The sequence below is a fragment of the Mustela putorius genome, unplaced genomic scaffold (genome assembly GCF_011764305.1).
Source record: "Mustela putorius furo isolate JIRA1106 unplaced genomic scaffold, ASM1176430v1.1 tig00003972_pilon_pilon_pilon, whole genome shotgun sequence".
In the NCBI taxonomy this organism is placed as follows: domain Eukaryota; kingdom Metazoa; phylum Chordata; class Mammalia; order Carnivora; family Mustelidae; genus Mustela; species Mustela putorius.
In genome coordinates this window covers 26,434,972-26,455,592 of record NW_025422115.1, presented here as the reverse complement: position 1 = coordinate 26,455,592, position 20,621 = coordinate 26,434,972, and the positions used below count along the sequence as shown (strand labels likewise).

The following is a 20,621-nucleotide window of genomic DNA, read 5'->3' as shown; positions in this document are numbered from 1 at the left end:
CTCACAGAGCGCAGGCTGCAGACACCTGAGCCGTGGAATGCTCCACGGGGCACAGGGTACCTGCACCGTAGGTGTCCCCCTCACCGCGACGGAGCCCCCAGGGCAGCTTCACACTGTGGTGGCAGGCGACTGACGGTCCCCTGAGGTCTGGGAAGCTTGGCTCCCCGCCCCGCGCACAGGGCGCACATGGGCCGTAACCGTGCTCCGGGCCTGGGTCTTGCCCAGCTCTTAAGGCTTTGGGACAAGGGATGACCTCCCAGGGCCTGGGTCTCATCAGGGACCCTTGTTCCGTCGCACAGACTGAATGTGCTCACACGTGTGCGGCCGGGAGCTGGGTCCAGGTCAGCTAGTCCAGCTCTTCACATTGTGCTAGTGGGGACTGCCCCACCACCGCGGCCTTCTGAACCCCCCGCTTGTCTCTGCTCTGCCAGGGTACCCCAGAGGCAAGGCCTGCTCTGGTGCCTGCTGGGTCCGTCCAGCATCCACAGAAGAGTGTGATGGGTGTTGGGTCCACCAGGCGTCCTCCTCGGCCAGGGGCTCTCTCTAGCTGACCCTCTCTCCCTCCCCATCGGGTGTGATTGGGGAGGGGGCCGTGCACACCCCCGTCTCTGCGTCTGTGGCTGGGGGCGTCCAGGGTCAGCCCCGCACCCTGCCAGGCAAACATACGGTCCCAGAGCACAAGAGTGGAACCCTGACCAGCCTGTCCGCGTCCAGAGAGGGGCGGCGGCCGGCCCTCCCGGGGCCGCAGGAAACGGCCCCACTTGCAGCCGGGGCCGGCGGCTCTGGCTTCGCTTCAGGCCCGTTTCCTTTATCCGGTTGTTTTGCTCTGAATTCACAAAGCTCGGCCTTCTCTTCCCCTCCGTGTCCGCCCCTTCCCCCACTCCAGAGCGGAGCAGGACGGATACCGGACATTTCAGGGCCCGCCGGAGCCCCCACCCCCACCCGCACCCCGCGTCCGCCCGGGCCGACCGCCGGGAAGGGGCGTCCCGACCGCCCCCTGCTGCCCAAGGCCGGGAGCGCAGCGCCGCGGTCCTCGCGCAGGTGCGGGGCGCGGGCCGGCTCCGCGGGCGGGTGCCGCGCGGCCCCCAGCGCCCCCTCCCCGCGGCCGCAGATGCGGGGGCGAAGGAAGACGACCGGTCGCAGCACCAGCAGTTTATTGAGTCCTGGCCTGGCGTCCGGGGGCATCATCTCCAGGTCTCGGGCCCTCGGAGGAGCGCGGGCCGCGGCGCGGGAGGGGCCGGGACGCCGCGCGGGGCCCACCGGAGGGAGGGACCGCGCTCGGCCGCAAACGAAGCCCGAGCCCAGGCCCCGCAGCCCCGCCGGCTGCTCCTGGGCCCGCGCAGGACGCGCGCTAGGGACCCCCGGGGGCCGCCGCCTGCAGCGCGAAGAGTTTCTCCCAGCAGGTGGCGACGGCGTCCAGGGCGCGCACGAGGAGCCGCCTCCGGCCGCGGCGACTCCGGGGAGGGCGCGTCTTGGGCCGCCGGCTCCGCTGTCGGGGACGGGACGGTCAGCGAGCGCCCACGGTCCCCGCCGTCCCCGCCCCCACCCCCAGGCTCGCGTCTGGCCCCTGGAGCTCCCAGACGGTGCCCCCGTCTGGGACAACGGAGCTGTCACTGTGCCACGGGAGGCGCGGTGCGGCGGGGGGGGGGGGCGCCCGTGGAAGGGGAGGGACCCGGCTGTGGGCCCGCGCACCTGGCTCAGCGTCCCGCAGTGGCGCCGCATCACCGCCTCGGTGCGAATGGCGACGGTCCACGCTGCCTTCTCCAGGGCCCCGCGGCGGCCCCGGGCCACCACCCTGCGCAGGGTCCGACCCAGGGACGCGATAGACAGTAGGATACCGTGCTCCTGGGGAAGGGAGGGAGGCAAGTGGGGGCTGGGGAGAGCCCTGTGGGGAGGCCCCCGGAGGGCAGGACTGGGGGCGTGGACTCCGTACCTTCTGGGCACTGCAGACCGCCCCCCCCAGGCCCCGCCATCCCGGGCGCGCAGCTCCAGTCAGGTTTTTGTGAATGAAAGGGAGGTGTGGGGAGCCTGGCCCCGGCCACTCTGCCCCTGGCCCAGCCTGCCTCACAGCTGCCTGCAGGTCCTCAAAGATGACGGCGCGGTAGTGGCGGAGCACGTCAGGGACGCTGCAGGTGCGGAGCCCCGACTGGCCTGGCGCCATTCCCAGCAGAGCCAGCAGGATTGCCCAGAGCGCAGGCTTGGGAGGCACCTGGAAGGGACTCGGCGTCAGGCTGGGGCGCCTGGGCCTGTGCAGGGGGCCTCCCCTCTGGCCACCCCTCAGGCACTTTGCTTCGGACAGTCCCCCAAGACAGCCATCCCCTGGGGTCTCGCAGCTGGTCTACAACGGAGCTGTCACTGTGCCATTCAGGACTAGGCATGGATCTAGCAGGACAGGCAGGCAGTGGGGCCTGCACACCAGACAGCTCAGCGCTCATGCAGAGATGGGTGGGGTGGATGATATGGGCACGGGGCAGGGCGCTGGGAAGGCAGGCCCACTGAGCCAGGAGGGGACAGGGGCTCCAGAGGCAGAAGCACAGGGCCAAGAGCCTGGAAGGCTGCGGGGCAGGGCTGACCTCGGTCTAGGGACAGCCTCTCCCCGGGCCATGCCTGAACTCATCCCCACACTTCCCAACACAACCCCCAGCAGAGCCAGGCTCTCTTCCAGATGAGCAGCCCCTGCTCCCCAGAGCTCGGCTCACTTGGGGGTCCCCAGAGCAGGGGCAGAACTGACCTACTCCCACTGCTCACCAACAGATCCGTCACAACCAGCTCTCACAGCCATGGGAAACCGGGTACCCCTGCACCTGCAGCCCAACCAGGACAAGGCTGAGGGCTCAGAGCTCAAGGCCACACCCCTTTGGGAGGGGAAGGCTTGGGGAAACCCCCAGAGGCAAGGGAGGAAGGGGCCGCATTGTGGCCCCACCACCTTTCTCCAGGCCTCCCCCTCCAGAAGGGCCTGGCTGGGGGAGAAGCCCACCCCCACCCAGAACCCCAAGCACCAAACTCAGAGAGCAGTTAGTTCCCAGACCCCGGGCCACACACCCACCCTTAGGCCCCCAGGCAAGAGTCCAACAGCCACTGGAAAATTAATCCTGCGAAGCCAGTGAGACGCAGGACTCGACTCCGCTTCCCCGCCCAGGGGTGAGCCTGACTGAGCAGCACCCCGTCGGCAGAGCCCCGGGGGGTGGCCTGGCAGGAGGAGCAGACTCTATCTGTCCCAGCCCCTCCTCCAGGCTGCCCTCAGGCATGCCCAGCCGGTCAGAGGTCCCAGCCAAAGCCAGAGCTGTGGGTGCTGAAGGGAGAGCCATGCGCCCATGGCACCAGGAGGCTGACCTGGGGGGCCAGGAGACCCCGTCCTTCCCCACGCCCCCCCCACCCCCACCGGGAACAACAGGCAAGAGCACCCAGGGCCAGGTCTGGCAGGCCGAGGGGACCGGAACCGAGGGGGATTTCCCAGGAGGGCACAGAGGGTCACAGAGCCTCCCTCAGGCTGTGCTCCCTCCCCAACCCTCCGCAGCGCAGCCGTGGGTGAGCCCCCTCGACTGCCCAGCGCAGCTCACCATGGGCCTCTCGGGGCGAGGCCCGCCCTCACTCCCGGCGGTGGGCCTTCCACATGACCCTGGGTCCTCAGGTAGGGAGTGCGGCTGCCGCTCCAGGGCCTCCTGCTCCCAGCCTGGCCAGCAGGGCTTCCCAGGACAGGCTGCGGCAGGGCGGCTGGCGGCAGGCAGAGGAGGCTTTTGAAGTTGGCTCCCCGGAGCACAGGAGGGAGGGAGCGGGAGGGAGGCCCCAGGATCCCAGCCCTCCCCTCCCTCCCCCACCTCCTATCCAACTGCTTCTTCAGTGAACCTGCCCCTGGAGCCCGGCAGCTGCGGGCTCTCTTCCCACCCAGTGGGTCTCGGACTAAGCCACCAGCCCCGGGAAGATACACTCCGCTGAGGTAGCGGTGGGGTGTCTGGTGGGCAGAGCAGGGCCCAGCTGCAGGGGGTGGGGGCGGGCAGCCAGAAGAGGCCAAGGGCCTGTGCAGCCCTCCACGGCGGCCTTCCTCGGCGGTCAGTAGGTGCTGCCTCCTGGGAACCTGGCTGCCGGCAGGAGGGGTGGTGGGCCTAAGCCCCGGCCCCCGACACAGACACCGGCCCCCGACACAGACACCGGCCCCCGCAGGTCCCAGGTGTGGCATGTCCCAGGCTCCTCCTGCCGCTCAGCTCTCCTGGGCTGACGGGGTCTTCTGCTGGGGGCAGTCGTGGCCGCTTGCCAAAAAAGGCTCTCCCGGAGCTGGGCCACCACACCCCTGCGTGGCGGTGCCCAGCTGGTCATCCCTCCAGCCCGCACCGCAGACCAAGGGCAGCCTCCAGAAGCCAGCGTGCCCTGAGCTGGAACTGAAGAAGTGTCAGCTACAGAAAACCCAAGGTCTGTTTTTTTCCCGGGGAGGAAAGTGGTCTCAGCACTTCAGAGCAAACGACCCCCGTCCAAAGGAGAAGACGACATTCACACCGGATGGTCCAGACGCAATGGAACTTTCCAAGGACTCTGCAGAAGGCCTCACCTGACAGTGAGCTCAGAGGGGTGTGGGGGAGAAGCCATGTCCATCTCAGGGCACAGAAGGGTGCCAGCCACCCCCACGACCGTGGCCGAGTCACGGTTTCTGCCAGGGCCCTGGCTTCTATGTCTGTGTAGGAACTGGCCGGTCTTCAAGGTCTCCAAAGCTTCAGGACCCCGTCTTCAGTGTAACAGGCAGGGTCCCCCTCGCCTCCTCCAGGAGACGGAAGGAGTCTCAGTCCCCGTGAAGACCCTGTGAGCCTCCCCACATGGCTTCTCAGGCCTGGCCCTCCTCGGGCTGAGAAGAAGAGGAGGCGTCTCCCACCCACAGTCTATGAGGGGGACCCAGGCCACACGGGTGGTCTGCTGCCCACTCTGGGCTGGTGGCGTCCTTGGGCTCCCAGCACATCAGCGGTGGACCCAGCAGGGCCTGCGCTCTCCAGGCAAAGGTGCGTGTGCCTCAGGAGCAATGTCAAGGCAAGCGCTCCCCAACCCGGGCCACCCGGGGAGGGCTGAGCCATGGGTCGTGCCTGAGCCCCACCACGGGCCCCCTCATCCACGTCAGCCAGGGGCCATCTTCTCGCATGAACATGGGGGAGCAGCCGCCCGCGACTCTTCCCCACCCTGTACAGAACAACCAGCATCTCCTCTCCCCGGCCGACGGCCTCCCGGCAACCCACAGCCTCTGGCCACATGTCTGCACCCTTCTAAGAGAATCCGCTGGTTTCCAGATGGACACACACTCAGGGTCCAGAGCCCGAGCAAGGCCTTGGTCCTCACACAGCATTCGCAGTGAGAACACGCTGAGCCCCCCAGGTCACGCATCTTTCAACCCAGAGATATGCGCGGTTCTACGCGCTTCAGAGCAAAACTGCTGATTATAAATCAGCAAAAACTCATCCACACGCAAGTGAGAAAATCACGTCCTGGTAACATTTCCCTTCAGCACACACCCGAGGGGCCTCACAGTTACCCTCAGCAACACACTGTGGAAGGCATGTTAGAAGTGGGGCCTGGTGTCTGCATCGCTTAGGAAAGTTACCTACCCTGGGGGGCAGACCTGCAGGGTGCCCCCCACCCAAAGGGGACAAATGAGTCCCCAGGAGAGCCTGTCCCAGCTGCTCCCAGAACGGGACGTGCTCAGCCCCTTCTCCCAGGGAGGCACACAGCTTCCTCTGAGGGACAGAGGCCGTCTGCAAGTGGCCCCCGTGAAAACAGGAACCTCAGTGAGCCGACTGGGGTCGCAAACCTGAGTCTGCTTGTGTGGGGAGGCGGCGCGGAGAAAACCTGCAGGGCACCAACCCGGACACACTACCTGGAAAACTTTTAATTAAAGAGCAGGACAGACAGCTCAGGGCCCCACCACTCCATGCTCCTGCACGTGCTGCCCCAAGGGCCGCGGCCACAGGGCCTGGAAGGACCATCAGAAGGTGTTCCTGATGTGGGCCGCCACCAGCACGAGGATCTCCCCGATCTTCCTCTGCCAGTTGGCGATGTCCTTGGACACAGCGCACCACAGCTCCCCGTGCCGGGGCTCGGCGTTCTCACAGCGCCTCCTCACCTCCTCTCGCTGCTCCTGGGCCGAGACCAGCGGGCATGCGAGTCAGGCAAGCCCCCTGCGCGGCCCACCACGCTCACCCAGCTCCACAGGCACGGGCCTGGCTGGGGGCAGAGCCATCTTTCCCGTGTGTTCATTGAGATGGTCCCTCCGCCAGGGGGCAAGCCCCACCACATGGACCCTCCCCAGAGCTGATTTCAGCACACACGGGCGGAGCCAAGTCCAGCCCATGTCTGTGCCATGCCCAATTGCCCTGAGCCTGCCTTCTCTGCACAAGGCGCTGCCCCGATCCCACGTGGCACAGCTCCACGAGGACCCGTGAGCACCCTCCCAACATGCCAGTACAGGCAGGAGGGGGAGCAGGGTGACCCTCTGACTGCCCGGAGCTCCAGGGGGCTGTTCCTCAAGCCCCTCTGGCCCCATAGCCACAGGCCCCAGAGCAGCGCCGGCACCTCCTGTGGGGACCCCAGGACAGCCTATCCCCCACCCCCACGAGCACAGCTTTGACAGCGTTTAGTGCTGGGAGCGGTGGGGACGAGTGGCTGCTGCCTAGGCTTCCCAGCACGCTGCCCCCGGGCTCATGTGTAGGACAAAACTCGCTGGGGCACGAGGTGAATCTTTAGGGCCAGAACACCACCCCCATTGCTACTGTGAGGCCACACTCCAGTCGCTGGCCACCGTGCGCGGCGCCTCACCTCTGTACCGTGCTGCAGCTCAAACTTGTAGAAGAAGGCCCAAGCGTCCCCCAGGTCCGAGTCGATCTTGACCGTGCGGTGGAACCACTCCCTGGCCTTGGTGATCTTCCGCTCACTCCAGAACAGCCTGTCCGGAAGCATCGGTGCGGGGACCCGTAAGTGGTGTCGTCTGGGTGCCTGAGCGGTGCTGGCCAGCGTAAGCCACAGAGGGCCCGGGCACGGCCCAGCCCTGGCCTCCTCTGGCTACAGCTTGCCCGTGCGAGAGGCGGACGGCGAGCCCAGGGCCTGTGGTGGCCAGCAGACTCTGCCCCTCTCCCTGGAGAGCCCCCAGGCTCCCAACAGGAGGGCTGAGGAATGGCGCCTGCCTGGCTCCCTGGGGGTCGCTCCAAGTCACTAACCTTCAGCCGTCCTTCAGGGGTCTAAACAGCTATTTCTTAAAAAACCCACACACAAGAACTTGGTTCCTGTAAGTCATTACCTTCCTCTGAATGAAACACTAGAGGATCAACGTAAACCTGACAAAAACCTAAATTAAGGCTTTGATCAGAGAAAAGTGAAGTTTCAACCTGCTCGTCAATGGACACCTTCGGGGTCATTCTGCCCACCTCTGGCCGCCTCCGGGAGGACCCAGCCCACCTGACAAGACGGGCCTTGGGTCAGCCCCAGGTACCTGAACCCGCAGCAGACGCGGACATCCGAAAACCAAGCCCATGCTAGAAGCCACGAGCGAGGAAGTTCGGAAACCAAACGAGGACCCGTGAGCACCCTCCCAACACGCCAGTGCAGGCAGGAGGGGGAGCGGGGTGACCCTCTGACTGCCCGGAGCTCCAGGGGGCTGTTCCTCAAGCCCCTCTGGCCCCATAGCTACAGGCCCCAGAGCAGCGCCCGGCACCACCCGCACCACCAGCCCGAGGGTCAGGCAGCTGCTTGGACCAGCCTCAGTTACAACACAGAGTGATTTTGTGCCCTGATAGCTTGATTGTTTTTTAAGCCTTGTGGTATTCTTAATTGCTCGATGTTAGATAAACTATGACTTAAAGAGCACAAACCCTGATAGCAGGTACGCAGAACAGCAACCTAAGAACAGCAAGGAGTGACTTATTGACTTTGCAAAGCCTTTTACGAGGGTTTATGGCCGCCCTATCAGGGAGTCATACATAACAGTCACTCCCGAGGCGGAAGCACAGGCAGGAGGGAGGGGTCCCCAGCGGGCTCAGGCTGGGCCATAGGAGCTGGTGGGTGGGAAGCCTCCAGGCGCGGTGCCCTCAGCCTCGCAGCGGCTGGCGACATGCCCTGCAGGACCCGAGGGAGTAGGGCCCGTATATTCCCCTGGGGTAGGCCAGACTCTGGCTCTGGGCGACGGCAGCACGCAGGAGCTCCAGGGCCACACGTGCTGCCTCCCCGAGGTGAGGCCTGAGCAGCAGTCCTGGGAGCCCAGTCAAGGCTCTTCCTGATGACCGTCCACCTCAAACCAACCAGTCACCTCCCAGCCTCCTCTGAACATACCCAACCCCCACCCGGCTCTCAGGCCCCCCAAGCACCAGCCACAATGTCACTAGATCTTCCCAAGGCTCTGCCCTGCACACCAAATGGCTCCCCAGGACGCTCCTGACCCGGCCCTGGACACTCGAGCTGATGGAGTGGGGTCACTGGGGTCACTCCTCTTGCTCTCAGGCTCATGCACCCCGGAGGAACAATGGTCTCCAGTCCATGCATCTCTGCGCCCCCAGGCAGACTGACTGGGCCTGACAGACAGACCCTGGACCGTCCTTGAGATCACCAAGGTGAAGCTCTCTGCTTTCTCCCTCCCATGAGAAAACCCGCCCAGAGCCCCTTGCTCTGCTTATTACTTCAATTCTGTGTGGACCATCGTGAGCAGGTTTGTCTCCTACAACTCAGGACAGTGCAGGCGTGAAGTGCCACTTTAAAAGTGCCCGTCCCATCAGAAGGGTCAGGATGGAAGGAAGGAGGCCGGGCCCAGAGGAAGCTGCCCGTTCGTGGTCAGGGTCGGCCTCCGCCATCGGGTCAGCACAGGGCTGCATGGCCTCTGCCCACAGACAGGGCTGCTCTGGGTCAAAGAAAAAGTGCTTTATCATGGAGCTCTAAGTCCTTGGAGTGGCCAAGGACTCTAAGAGGTTCCATCAGGTCCCAAGGCTCAGCCACCCCCCGAGGAACCCCCACTCACTTGGCCACAGCCAGGAGGACGTGGGGGTCGTGCTCACACTTCTTCAGGGCATCCACGCTCTTGGTCTTCCTCTGGGGCCTTGCCTCAAGAAAGATGGCTTCCGACCACAGGACACCTGCAATTCAGACACAAGGACACCCCCACTCGGACCCCGCCTCTGCTGTCAGGAGCAACCTGTCCACGAGCAGGCTACCCCAAGAGGGGTTGGCCAAGACCCTAACCCGGGGTGTCCTCAGACTGCGGCTAGGTCTTCCCACATGTCTGCCCACCGGGCCTGCCTAGAGAGAGCCACACAGGCTGCCCTGCCCGCCCGCCGCACAGCAGCCCCGAGGGCACAGGCCCGACAACTCTCCGGCAGTGACTGGGCTGGACGAGCTCCAGACCTGTGAGATTCACTCCCGCCAACTCTGTAATTCCACATCCGGGGGTTCACCACGACAAAACGAGCAGAAATGCTAGTAAAGATTCAAACGGACCGACGGGGGAGTGGTATAGTTCTGGTATACCCACATGGGTACATTTTATGAAGCCACTAAAAAATTTACTTTCTTGAAGATTTGGGTGGCTCAGTCAGTTAAGCAGCTGTCTTTAGCTCAGGTCATGATCTCAAGATCCTGGGACTGAGCCCCAACTTCAGGAGTCTGCTTCTCCCTCTGCTGCCAGCCCGCCCTCCTGCTTGTGCTCTCTTTGCCTCTCGCGGTCTCAAATCTTAAAACAAATAAAAATTTTTTTTTAAATTTTATTTACTTATTTGACAGACAGAGATCACAAGTAGGCAGAGAGGCAGGCAGCAGAGAGAGAGGAGGAAGCAGGCTCCCCGCTGAGCAGAGAGCCCGATGCGGGGCTCAATCCCAGAACCCTGAGATCATGACCTGAGCCGAAGGCAGAGGCTTAACCCACTGAGCCACCCAGGTACCCCAAAATAAATAAAATCTTAAAACAAAACTTTCAGCTTTTATTTATTTTTTTTTTTTTTTTTAAAGATTTTATTTATTAATTTGACAGAGAGAAATCACAAGTAGACAGAGAGGCAGCCAGAGAGAGAGAGAGAGGGAAGCAGGCTCTCTGCCGAGCAGAGAGCCCGATGCGGGACTCGATCCCAGGACTCTGAGATCATGACCTGAGCCGAAGGCAGCGGCTTAACCCACTGAGCCACCCAGGCGCCCCAAACTTTCAGCTTTTAAAACAAGGCACAACACTAAACATAAAAGAACTTCCATTGTATACAGTAACACACACTGTAATAGCACAAATAAGCTAAAAGCAACAATTTCTCAGTAGTGGACTTACAGTGGATTTTTTAAAAAATTACTTTTGAGTAATCTCTAGACCCACTGTAGGGCTTGAACTCACAACCCGAGGTCAAGAGTCGGAAGCTAAACTGACTGAGCCAGGGGCCCCTACAGATGATTTTTAGTATCTTTTTTGAACTCCAAATGCGTTCATGCTACAGGTACATTTAGATGCAGGGTGAGATCATGGAAATTCGGTTTCAGAAGAAAAAGCAATGGGGCGCTTCAGAACAGGAAGTCAAAGTCCCCCTGCCGAGCACTGGAGACAAGGATCGGGTCTGCAAGAGCACGGAGAGCTGGAACTTTGACCGACGACACACTTCACGAACATTTCTGAGCCTGAACCCTGCTCCCTCAGGAAATGCCGCCGCCGGGCCGGCCCGGGAGCCAGGGGGCCGCTTACCGGAGCTGGGGCACTCCTGCAGCGCCTTGGCCATCAGCGTGTTCGCGATGTTCTTCAGCCCCGCACGGTACTCCAGCCTGACGGACTCCAGCCTGAGGAACGGGGCCCACAGAGATGGTCGGGCACCCACGCGTGCAGCCTCAGGACAAGCCCAGCTGCAGTTCCGAAGTTCCCGGGACGCCCCGGGGCTGGGGCTCCCAGCCCGGCCAGGTGGAGCTCTCCCGCCAGAGAAGCAAGGCACTGGTGCCCCCCCCCCCCATGAGGGCCCTCGGCGGCCACCGCCACAGCCAAGGCCTGGGAGCCCGACATCACACAGGCGCGAGGAAACATGTGCAGGACGAGGGTCCGGCCGGCATGCCGTCGTCGCCGGGATGGGGAGCACCACATCAGCGGTGTCCAGAACCTGCCCATCTTTCTGGGGTCTCCTTTGGGAACCGCCAGGCCCCAGCCCTGACATTATGAGCCCTACACAAGCCCTCTCCGTGAGCACAGCCGAAGGCCATCCTCGCCTGACCTCCTGTTGGCTCCTTGAAGCCTCCTCTACACCTCCCCTCTGCTGTGGGGTCTGCCTCCCTGGCTGCATCCAGCCGGCTCCCCCATCGTTAGCTCCTGGCTCCCCTGGGCACCTTCTGCCAGAGCACCCAACTCTCCACAGGCCAGTCTGAGTGTCCAGGCCGAGCGCTCCCAAGGCAGGAACTGAGCCTCCTCACAGCCAGCACCTGCCCCCCTTCCCCTGGGCCCGAGCCAGAAACGCTGCAGCGCAGGAGCAACTGTGGGCCGATGGCCCATCGGAGGCCGTGGGGCCGCCGGGACGCACCACAGGCCTGGGTTCTTTGGGTTCTTCAGGCGCGACTTCTCCAGGATGGCCCGAGCTCGGGTCAGCTGCCCAACCTTCTCCTCCAGCCGAGAAAGCAGGAGCCACAGAGGGGTGGAGTGCGGACATTTCTTCAACTACAGACAACAAAGACAAGCAGAAGTGGGCTTGGTGGGTGTCAAGGAGGGGTTGTGAGAGCTACGGCCAGCCCCTTGGGCTGGGATGGGTTGCGTGTGTGTCGGGGGGCACGCGCTTACATCCAGAGACCTGCCCGTTTCATGCCTGGGTGTGGGGCTTTAAGTGCATTGCTGGGGCATGTGCATGCGTGCATACGGGGAGTGTACACGGCAGCCCTTACGTTAAGTGTGGTGCAACCCACGCTTCCCTGCATGCAGGGCACGAAGTTTCGCAGGAGGAGACACATAGGCCTGAGTGAGGGTTCCAGGGGTTCTAGGTCTCGCCCTGCTACCACTCTCCTGGCTGGGGCCCAAGCGAGTCACTGAGTCCCGGGCCTCCCATTCCCACACCAGGGGAGACGGACGGCACCCTGGAGCCCAGGGTCCTGTCTGCAAGGGCCAGTTCTGAGGGGCAGCCCGAGCCCCAGGCTCACCCCCTGGCCGTGGGCCTCCTGAGCCCCAGGCTCACCCCCTGGCCGTAGGCCTCCCGAGCCTTCTCCGGCAGCTCTTCTTGCTCCTCGATCTGCCCCTTCATCATCCACAGCTTGGGGAAGTCCTCATAGTGCTTCAGAGCCTCCTCACACAGCTCCTGGGCCGCCGTGAGGTTCCCCAGCACCCACTCCAGCTTCACGGACTTCATGAACACCTGCGCAGCAGGCCCGCCGTCAGACGGCCCCCGTCCCCGCACCCACCACGTGTCTGGACGGCACGGTCACCTCCCACGCAGGGCCCGGCCCGGCCAGGCGCCCCCCGCCGGGATGACCCTGGCTTCACGCCACGGCTCCCCTCAAACGCCAACGGCCCCGCCGTGCCCCACAGACCTTTGTGAGCGGCTTCCCGTGCCCTGCATCGCATCTCAAAGTCCAGGGTGAACCACCAAGACTACAGTACTGTGGCCTCAGCGGACACCTCACACCCTCCTGAGGCCACAGGCCGCTCACACCCTCCTGAGGCCACAGGCCGCTCACACCCTCCTGAGGCCACAGGCCGCTCACACCCTCCTGAGGCCACAGGCCGCTCACCCGGGCAGTGGGCGCGCTGCTCCGCGCCTTGGCCAGCAGACGCCGGGCTCGCTCGTATTCGTTGTTCTCAGACTCCAGCTTCACGGCGGCCAGCCAGATCTCCTCGCTGTTGGGGTTGGCCTGGAGGGAGAGGGCAGCAGTGTCAGGAGGGACCCGCACACAGGAGCAGGGCTAGGTCACACTTGATCAAGAGCAGGCAGCCTGGGCCTGGGCTGGGCCTCGCTCTGTTGCGGGACGCTCTGATCCAACCTTCTCCAGGGCTAACAGAAGACAAAGTCGGGTCTGGCCCCAAAACGATGACCTACCTGAATGCAAGCCAGCCCACTTTGCAGGCGCCCAGGCAACAACACTGATAGTGGCAAAGCCGTTTTCCCAGGGGCCTCTAGAAACCACCGGTGTGCATCTGCCACACCTACCCCCTCCCAAGCCTGGTGACAAGGCACTGGCCATCGCAGTGCGTCCAGGGGAGCAGGAAGGAAGGGTGCCCAGGGATCACGGACAGTGTGGATGGCTCCCACGGGCTAGGACTGGGCCACATGCAGAATCCAGCAGACCCAGGAGTGGGGTCCTCACGGCCTCCAGAAAGCACAGCCACCCACCAGCCACACTTGCCTGACTGCATCACAGACCTGGCAGGCAGCCCCAGGGGGACCAGCAAGAAAAGGGGAGCCACCCGGAGGGGGGTACTGGGGACAAGCAGCAGCGTCCAGGCATAAGGCAGGAGAAGCTGTGAGCAGGAATCTCAACACGTAGCTGTCCTCCAAAGGACAGCAGAAAGTCAAAGGCCAGACACAGGCCAGGCCCCTCTCTTGGCCTTTACTCAAGGAAGGACAAATATCATTCTCACGCTCGCCAGGGTTGCAACAACAAATGGACATTCACGCTGGACTCAGCAGTTTATAAAAACACAAACTGTAGGGGCGTCTGGGTGGCTCAGTGGGTTAAAGCCTCTGCCTTCAGCTCAGGTTGTGATCCCAGGGTCCTGGGATCGAGCCCCGCATCCGGCTCTCTGCTCCGCGGGGAGCCTGCTTCCCCCTCTCTCTCTGCCTGCCTCTCTGCCTACTTGTGATCTCTGTCCGTCAAATAAATAAATAAAATCTTTAAAAAAAACAAACGCAAGCTGTGAGCACCGAGTGAGCGACAGAAGTGTGGATCGCTGTGTCGTACCTTCCTCACACTACCAGAACACTGAATAGTAACTCTCCGGGAACGAGAACCTCGAGGACTTCAGTGCGGCTGCAAACTGCAGACACTGAGCTCATGCCCTTAGCCGCCACGAGCCCGGCCGGGCACAGCTGTCCGGGCGCAGCTCCACCTGCCTGAGGGGCCCGGCTGCACCCAGTGGCCCGTGGGCAGAGTGTAGGGACCAACAACCGCGCTTCCACGCAGGAAAGAGGTCATCACTGTGCTCTTCTGTGGGGAACGGCGGTCTCCGGTGACTGCTCCACTCACTGGAGAATGCCGCCTGTTGGCCCCACGTTCTACGTTCTGGGACGTGTAGCCTGTGGTTCCAGTGAGCAGCCATGACCGAGAGGCAGGTCCACCAGCTGGCTGTTCTCCCACTCTTGGGAGCCCTGGGACCCCAGCTGCCTGTAGAGCACCCCAAGTTGGGTGCATCCTGACCATACACATCCCCTCTCTTAGGCCAGCTCCCACTGATGAGCAGGGGGAGGGCTTTGGGTCACGTGCTCTCTGGAGCCCTCAGTCCCCGACAGGCCCTGGGTTGGGGTTCAAGTGCACACTCCCCCTGCGGCCCAGCTGGCGCCCCAACCCACCTGGAAGGCCAGAGCCAGGATGCTCCTCGCCGCAGGTACATCCCCCGCCAGCCACTTGGACTTGGCGCCCATAAGCCACAGCACCTCCGCTTTGGGGCAATGGGCCACAGCCCTCTGCAGCAGCGCCTCCAGGGACTCCCTGGAAGACAGGGGGCCACAGTCACCGCCAGGGCACGCGGGGCGCTCACGGCCTCAGCGGGGGTGCTGAGAAGGGAGTTCCTGCTCCAAAGTTCGGCGCGGTCAATGATTCACCGGGTTTTACGACGGCGAGAGGGTGGGGAGATCTTCTCTCTCCATAAAGGCTCCCAAAGTAACTACTCAAGAGGGTGCTACAAAGCAAGGCATTGTTACAGGGCAAAGCCCGATGGAGGGACTTCTCGGGGGCCCTTTTATGGTCGGGTGTCCTGAGGAGAAGGGTGACTTCACGGTCCGGGTGACAGGAGACCTCTTTTCATCTATAACCACAGATCCGCCGATAAAGATTATGACCCCGAACCCTCTCTTCGGCATCCAAAGAAACGGTCTGACCGGAAAGCAGTTCCTTTGGTCACTGCCGAGCGAGACAACGCCAGCCCGGCTACCCGGTGCGAAGCCCCTGGCGCTCACACAGCCGCCGGCCCTTTGCTGCAGCGCCGGCACTGGTGGCCGCTGGGGCCTCGAGGGCAAGAGGACGGACTCGCTCTGTGTGGAGTGAAGCCCGCGGAGGACACCGTGCTTCCCAGACAACACCAGAACCAGGCCCACAGACTGGGAGCGCTCCGCTGCCTCGCGCCATTCCGTTCCGGGAGTCCACCGGATGGGAAGGGTGCCGGGGGCGGCGAGGGAAGTGCCCTGAGCCCAGGACCAAGGGAAGCAGTGCGGGGAGGCACACACCCACAGACCACGGGGCCAGGAGAGGCCCTGCTCGGACCTGGCGTGTCCCAGGTGAACTTGCACAGGGGTGAGCCAGGAGTCATCTCAACGCATCCCCAGACGAGTTAATTCCCAACCACCCAAGCAGATGGTGGGAGTGGGGAGGAGACAGGCGCCTCAGCGACACCCCAGGGACAGACACCCTGAGCAGACTGAGATTCGGCAACGCCAGGAAAGGAAAAAAGCGGGGCCTCGGTGGGCTCCCAGCAGAAGCCTGCAGAAATCAGCGAGGCCTGCCCACTGCGAAGCACCCGAGCTCAGGGAAGAGCTGCAGAGGGCAGAGGGTGCACACAGCGACAGGGGCCTGGTGCCCCAGAGAGGCACCCCTGAACACCAGAAATTGCAACACCTAATTTAATTGGCAGCTACGGCCAATAAGGCGGACCCAAAGCTTTTTTCAATTAAAGAATACAATTAGAGAAAACTGTCAAGGACCTCCTCAGAGCACAAAACAAGCCCAAACCTCCAGTCAGCACAGCTTTAAATGAAAACCATGCCTGCCCGGGCGCAGACGCCATGCCGCCCACACTGCTGGAGCCGGTGCTGGCGCAGACAAGGGGCTTCGGGCCCCTGCCTTGTCCCAGGCACCCCCTGGCCGCCAGGCATCCACCAGCTTGGCGGCAGGCACGGCCGTGGAGAGACACCCTCGGTGGCTCAGACTCTCAGCTACACAGCAGTGAGGACCCTATCACAGAAGGGGCCAGAAGGGCCCAGCCTCCAGGGCCGCAGAAGCCTCCACCCCTCACCGCAGAGAACCGGATCGCAGAGGGAGGCCCTCGTCCGCCTCTGGGGACGTGAGGGTTACGTTCAGCTCGGCCCCAGCCGGGGTCAGAAGCTCCGTGGGCGCGCAGGGGTGGAGGGCCCGCCCGCACCGGGGGCCCCACCGTGTACCTGGTGCCGTGGTTCTTCTCGAAGTACGCAGCCCGCAGCCACACGCTCTTCTTGCTGGGGAACACCTGCAGGGCGTAGGCGTAGACGGCTCGTGCGCACTCCAGCGCGCTGTGGGCCACACACTAGGGCGGAGAGACGGGCGTGAGAGAGGCCGGCCCAGCTCAGGCGGCCGAGCAGGAGGCCCGATGGCATCTGCTCGAAGTCACAGCACGGGAGGACCAACGAGAAACCCGGTCCGGGAGAAGGACGCCCGGGAAGACGGGCACGGGAAACACCCAGGGCCACCGTGGGAGCCGCTGCGGGGGGACAGCAGCACCAGCCGCCAGCGGGGGAGGCCAGCTGTGTGACCACAGACCACACACACGGGCTCCTTCACCAAAACGAGGTGTAGCACAGCGCTTCCGTGACACAAGATACGCTCCTGAGCAACTTGTAACACGGGCGGTCACAGAGACAGAGCAAGCGCCTACATACGGGAGCACGAGCGGACGCGGGTTCCGGCTGCTCCATAGCCCTCTGGAGCCCCCGAGCCACACGCGGCCGGGGGGCTGGGGGGAGGTGTACTTTTTTTTTTTTTAAAGATTTTGTTTATCTATTTGGGAGAGAGAGCAAATGAGTGGGGTGGTGGGACAGAGGGTGTGGGAGAAGCAGGGAGCCCGATGTAGGACTCGGATCCCAGGACCCTGGGGTCAGGACCTGAGCCGAAGGCAGATGTCTGACTGAGCCCCCCAGGCGCCCCAGGACACGTGTATTTTAACACAATAAAAAATGCAGCACAGGGGCGCCTGGGGGGCTCAGTGGGTTAAGCATCTGCCTTCGGCTCAGGTCCTGATCGTGAGCCCCACATCGGGCTGCCTGGCTCAGTGGGAGCCGGCTTCTCCCTCTCCCACTCCCCCTGCTTGTGTTCCCTCTCTCGCTGTGGCACTGTCAAATAAGTAAACAAAATTAAAAAAAAAAAAAAAAAAACGCAGCTTAAAAAAGAACGAACCCATCCACTCAAACAGACCTACCATAAACCCGTGTCACTCAAGAATGACTTTATTCCCTGGTAAGCATCAAGCAACACACGAACCAGGCACTATCTGTGGTGATCACGTCTCTAGATGGTCACAACCCAGGGACACCGCTGGGACAGGCTGACAGCTGGGGTCGCGGAGCCTCACACAGGAGACAGGCCAGCACGCGGCTCTTCCACGCGGTGCACACGCAGGAAGCACTCTCGTACCGAAAGGGGTTTTGTATCTTGAGGTAAGCGAAAAGCCACTAGGAAGCACGTCAGAAACAAAGTTTTGCAACAGTGATCATCAGAATGGCACAGACAGACCCAGACAGGCCGCCCCTGAGGCCACCACCCAGATGGACAGCCGCGTCCTCGCCGAGAGCCGCAAGCAGGCCTCCTGCTGCTCAAAGACCGCCAGCGTGGAAATGGGCGTGGAGGACTCAAAGAGCAGGGACACGGCTAAGACCTCCTTGATCAGACCGGGTTGCTCCTTGGCCACATGGCCTCAATCTGACTCAACCACCACAGAAACCAGGAAGGGCCCTGTCTTGGGCATGTCCTGACCAGCAGCGCCTGGAAAAGTGAGGGTGAGACCCCACACAGACGGGTCTACACCCCTCCCTGTGGCTTCTGACCAAGATCCTGAGGGCAGTTAGTTCAGCCGCCAGGATCACGTGACAACCTGCCCAGGATCCTGGGTGTGGGTGACCTGGGCCAGTCCCCGAGGGGTGGAGTACCAGGAAAACGCTCGGAGCTTCGAACACAGAGACTCCACTCTCCCTCCGGAAGCCCGCGGCCTGTGACAGCTGTGCTCGCTCCGGGACACAAGCCAGAGCCAACAAAGAGAAGTCTGCAGCGGCTCGTGCGCTTCTGCTCTCACAGTCCGACATCCGCAGGGCGACGCCCCCCACCCCGGACTCCCTGGGCCTCTGATGCTGTCAAGGACAACACGGAAAATCAAAGGAAGTGGAGCGTTTGACGCCACACGCAGGATAAAAAAGAGCTCAACCACCAGGGACTGGGACTCTCTTGCGCCGTTCAGGGTTTTCCTCCAATGCACAGACTGAACGTGTGTGTTATGGGGTTCTTTCTACTTTGCGTCTTGACTGTTCCATCGTGAGAAGCATTTAAAAATCATCGTTGGCCTGTGTCTTGCACTCGCTAAAGAACCAAGAGTGTATTCACTGTGCACAAGTCCGTACGTCAGTCACAGGCCCCAGAAAAGGACGTCGCGGCCGGCCCCTGTGCTTGGGGTCAAGTCACGCATAGCCTTCGAGAGGCGGTTAGGTGAGCTCCACACAGGGGAGGCCAGCAGGCAGGGCAAAGCCGCAGAACGGAGCCGGGATCCTTCGTCTCTGCTAACGTAAGGGAGCAAATACCCAGTGAACCTGGAGCAGAGGAAAGCTCTTCCTGACCGCAGAATTCCAACGGATAAACACTAACGCTATGTAGAAGACACACTACTTAGAAAAGCACCGCTTGGCAAATACCACAGTAGTAACCAATACAGGACGAAAACCTCATTAACGGACCTACAAACTAGTAGGTCAAAGTTTGACAAGAAACAGGAAGTTTAGTCTCAGAGTGTCTCCCCACAAAGCACCTATTAATTACAAAGGACAAGAAGAGCAACCTTCCAGTCGAGAAATCTGACAGACGCCACTTGAGCTGGCTGGCACTGAAGGGGCACCTAACCTTCCAACACGGCCAGGAGGACCCAACGTCCTGCCGAGATGCAAGCCTCAACCCCACAGTGCGGAAACGTCACGGAGACCTACATCAGGGGCACTCCACGGCGTCACTGGCCTGTCCCGACAAAAGCCAGTCTCAGGAGAAACAAAGGCAGACCAGAGCCCCCTGCAGGTATCGGGCCTTGGAGGCCTGACGGCGTCCCCCTGGGCAGCTACCATGCCACAGCACAGCGGGGCCTTTCCTTCTGCTAACAGGACGCCCAGGAGGGCGATGGATGACATTTGGAGAAGGTCTGCAAACTACTTAACTGTACGATACCCACATGATTTTGATTCTGCCAGTTGTGCTGAGACTGTGTGAGAAAACATCCTCTACCACACTCTGGACTTAGAGGAAAGGGGCCACGGCCTCTGCAGCACGCTCTCACATACTCGGGAGATGTGGGTGTGTGAGTATGGCTGGAGAAGGCAGACATGGCAAAGTGGTCAAATGTGGGGGAGTCTGCGTGAAGGGCATGTAAGAATTCTTCGGACAGTTTCGTGACTTCCCTGTAAATCTAAAATTATTTCAAAGTAACAGGGTAAAAAATAAGGAAGCCACAATTAAGGCACGAAGTACCTAAAATGTGTATTGATTTTGACCCCATGCTCTCTTCTCTGGAAGCCTATTCTAAGGAAAGAATCTCAAAGCAGGCGAGAGTTCCTTATGCCAACTGTTCTCCGAGCTGCAGTCTACAACAGAAGCCACGGCGCAGGGGACGGGAGACAGCGGTGAGAGCTCTGCGGGCTCCCGCTCCACACCAGCTCTTCGCGGCACAGGGTCTGCCCGCCCAGACCGCTGCACGTCGGAGGTGTGCGAAGAGTGGCTCCCAGGCAGAGCCGGGGGAAGAGAAAACTCGATTCCTACAGCCGCAGCTACACTCAAACGTCAGCAGCTCAAAAGCACTCTCGGCGGCCCGCGCCCCGCACACGGCCCCGGCTGGGAGCCGGACTCACGCTGTCAGCATCTTCCATCCACGTGTGCTTCCGGTCTTCCTCCTCGATCCCAATGCCAATCACAGCGCGCATGACGGCCTGGCAGGTGGCCACACTCCCAGCCTTGTCGCACTCCTCGGCATCCTGAAAGAGGGACACAGAGCGGTAGCCCAGAGCCACAGGTGCCCGACGAGGACGAGGGGGTGTGCTAGCCTGCGGGCTGAGGACCCAGAGGGCCTCCGCAGTGCGGGCGGGCAGGTGCGCACAAGACTCCGATGCCTGCCAGACTGCCACAGTCCAGCCACCAGGGTCTGCTCAGTCACCGCGTACCCACGCCTGCCACCCAGCAGATAAGCGCCAAATACCCGAGGACTTGCCAAAGCTCCTCTATCTGCTCAACAAACATTACGTGAGCACCTACTGTGTACGAAGTACCGTAGCGGATGGCTCAGGGGCTGGCAGGTTCTTACAAAGAAAAGAATCAAGACGAGCTCACTAACATTTGTGTCTGCTGGTCTGAACTCAGGATTCAAAATGGACAAAAGAAAGAAACGGTCTAACCAGAACAGACGGGGGTGTGAGGGGGAGAGCCTGGCACACGGATGCTAAGAGAGAAACCCAGAGGGACCCATCAGACAGGCGGGCGGGTGGCCCCAGGACTGGACTTTGGGAAGCAGGTCTCAGGACGTGCAGACA

The 20,621-nt window shown here is 62.1% G+C and overlaps 2 protein-coding genes across 3 annotated transcripts in view; both read right to left on the bottom strand.

Moving 5' to 3' along the window:
- Positions 1–1,137: 1,137 nt before the first annotated feature.
- On the bottom strand, positions 1,138–5,734 carry CUNH20orf204 (chromosome unknown C20orf204 homolog). Of its 2 annotated transcripts, XM_045070780.1 has the most exons (3): positions 1,934–5,734; positions 1,693–1,845; positions 1,138–1,489 (listed from the first exon to the last, which is right to left on the bottom strand). In XM_045070780.1, exons 1-3 carry the CDS (start codon positions 2,159–2,161, stop codon positions 1,352–1,354), a joined length of 519 nt encoding a protein of 172 aa, XP_044926715.1. In that variant the 5' UTR covers positions 2,162–5,734; the 3' UTR covers positions 1,138–1,351. The 2 variants fall into 2 exon arrangements, with proteins under 2 accessions (XP_044926715.1, XP_044926714.1); XM_045070779.1 differs by having other exon boundaries at positions 1,693–5,734.
- Positions 5,735–5,841: 107 nt separating this feature from the next.
- The window catches only part of PRPF6 (pre-mRNA processing factor 6), a 40,526-nt gene continuing 25,746 nt past the window's right edge, over positions 5,842–20,621 (bottom strand). Inside the window, exons 12-21 of the mRNA XM_045070773.1 lie at positions 19,947–20,069; positions 16,260–16,381; positions 14,457–14,595; positions 12,682–12,801; positions 12,129–12,305; positions 11,487–11,620; positions 10,670–10,761; positions 8,975–9,089; positions 6,790–6,916; positions 5,842–6,112 (exon numbers count right to left, since the gene is read on the bottom strand). Of these exons, the coding sequence (XP_044926708.1) occupies positions 5,960–6,112; positions 6,790–6,916; positions 8,975–9,089; positions 10,670–10,761; positions 11,487–11,620; positions 12,129–12,305; positions 12,682–12,801; positions 14,457–14,595; positions 16,260–16,381; positions 19,947–20,069 (1,302 nt within the window). The 3' untranslated portion in view covers positions 5,842–5,959. The remainder of the gene's footprint in view (positions 6,113–6,789; positions 6,917–8,974; positions 9,090–10,669; positions 10,762–11,486; positions 11,621–12,128; positions 12,306–12,681; positions 12,802–14,456; positions 14,596–16,259; positions 16,382–19,946; positions 20,070–20,621) is intronic.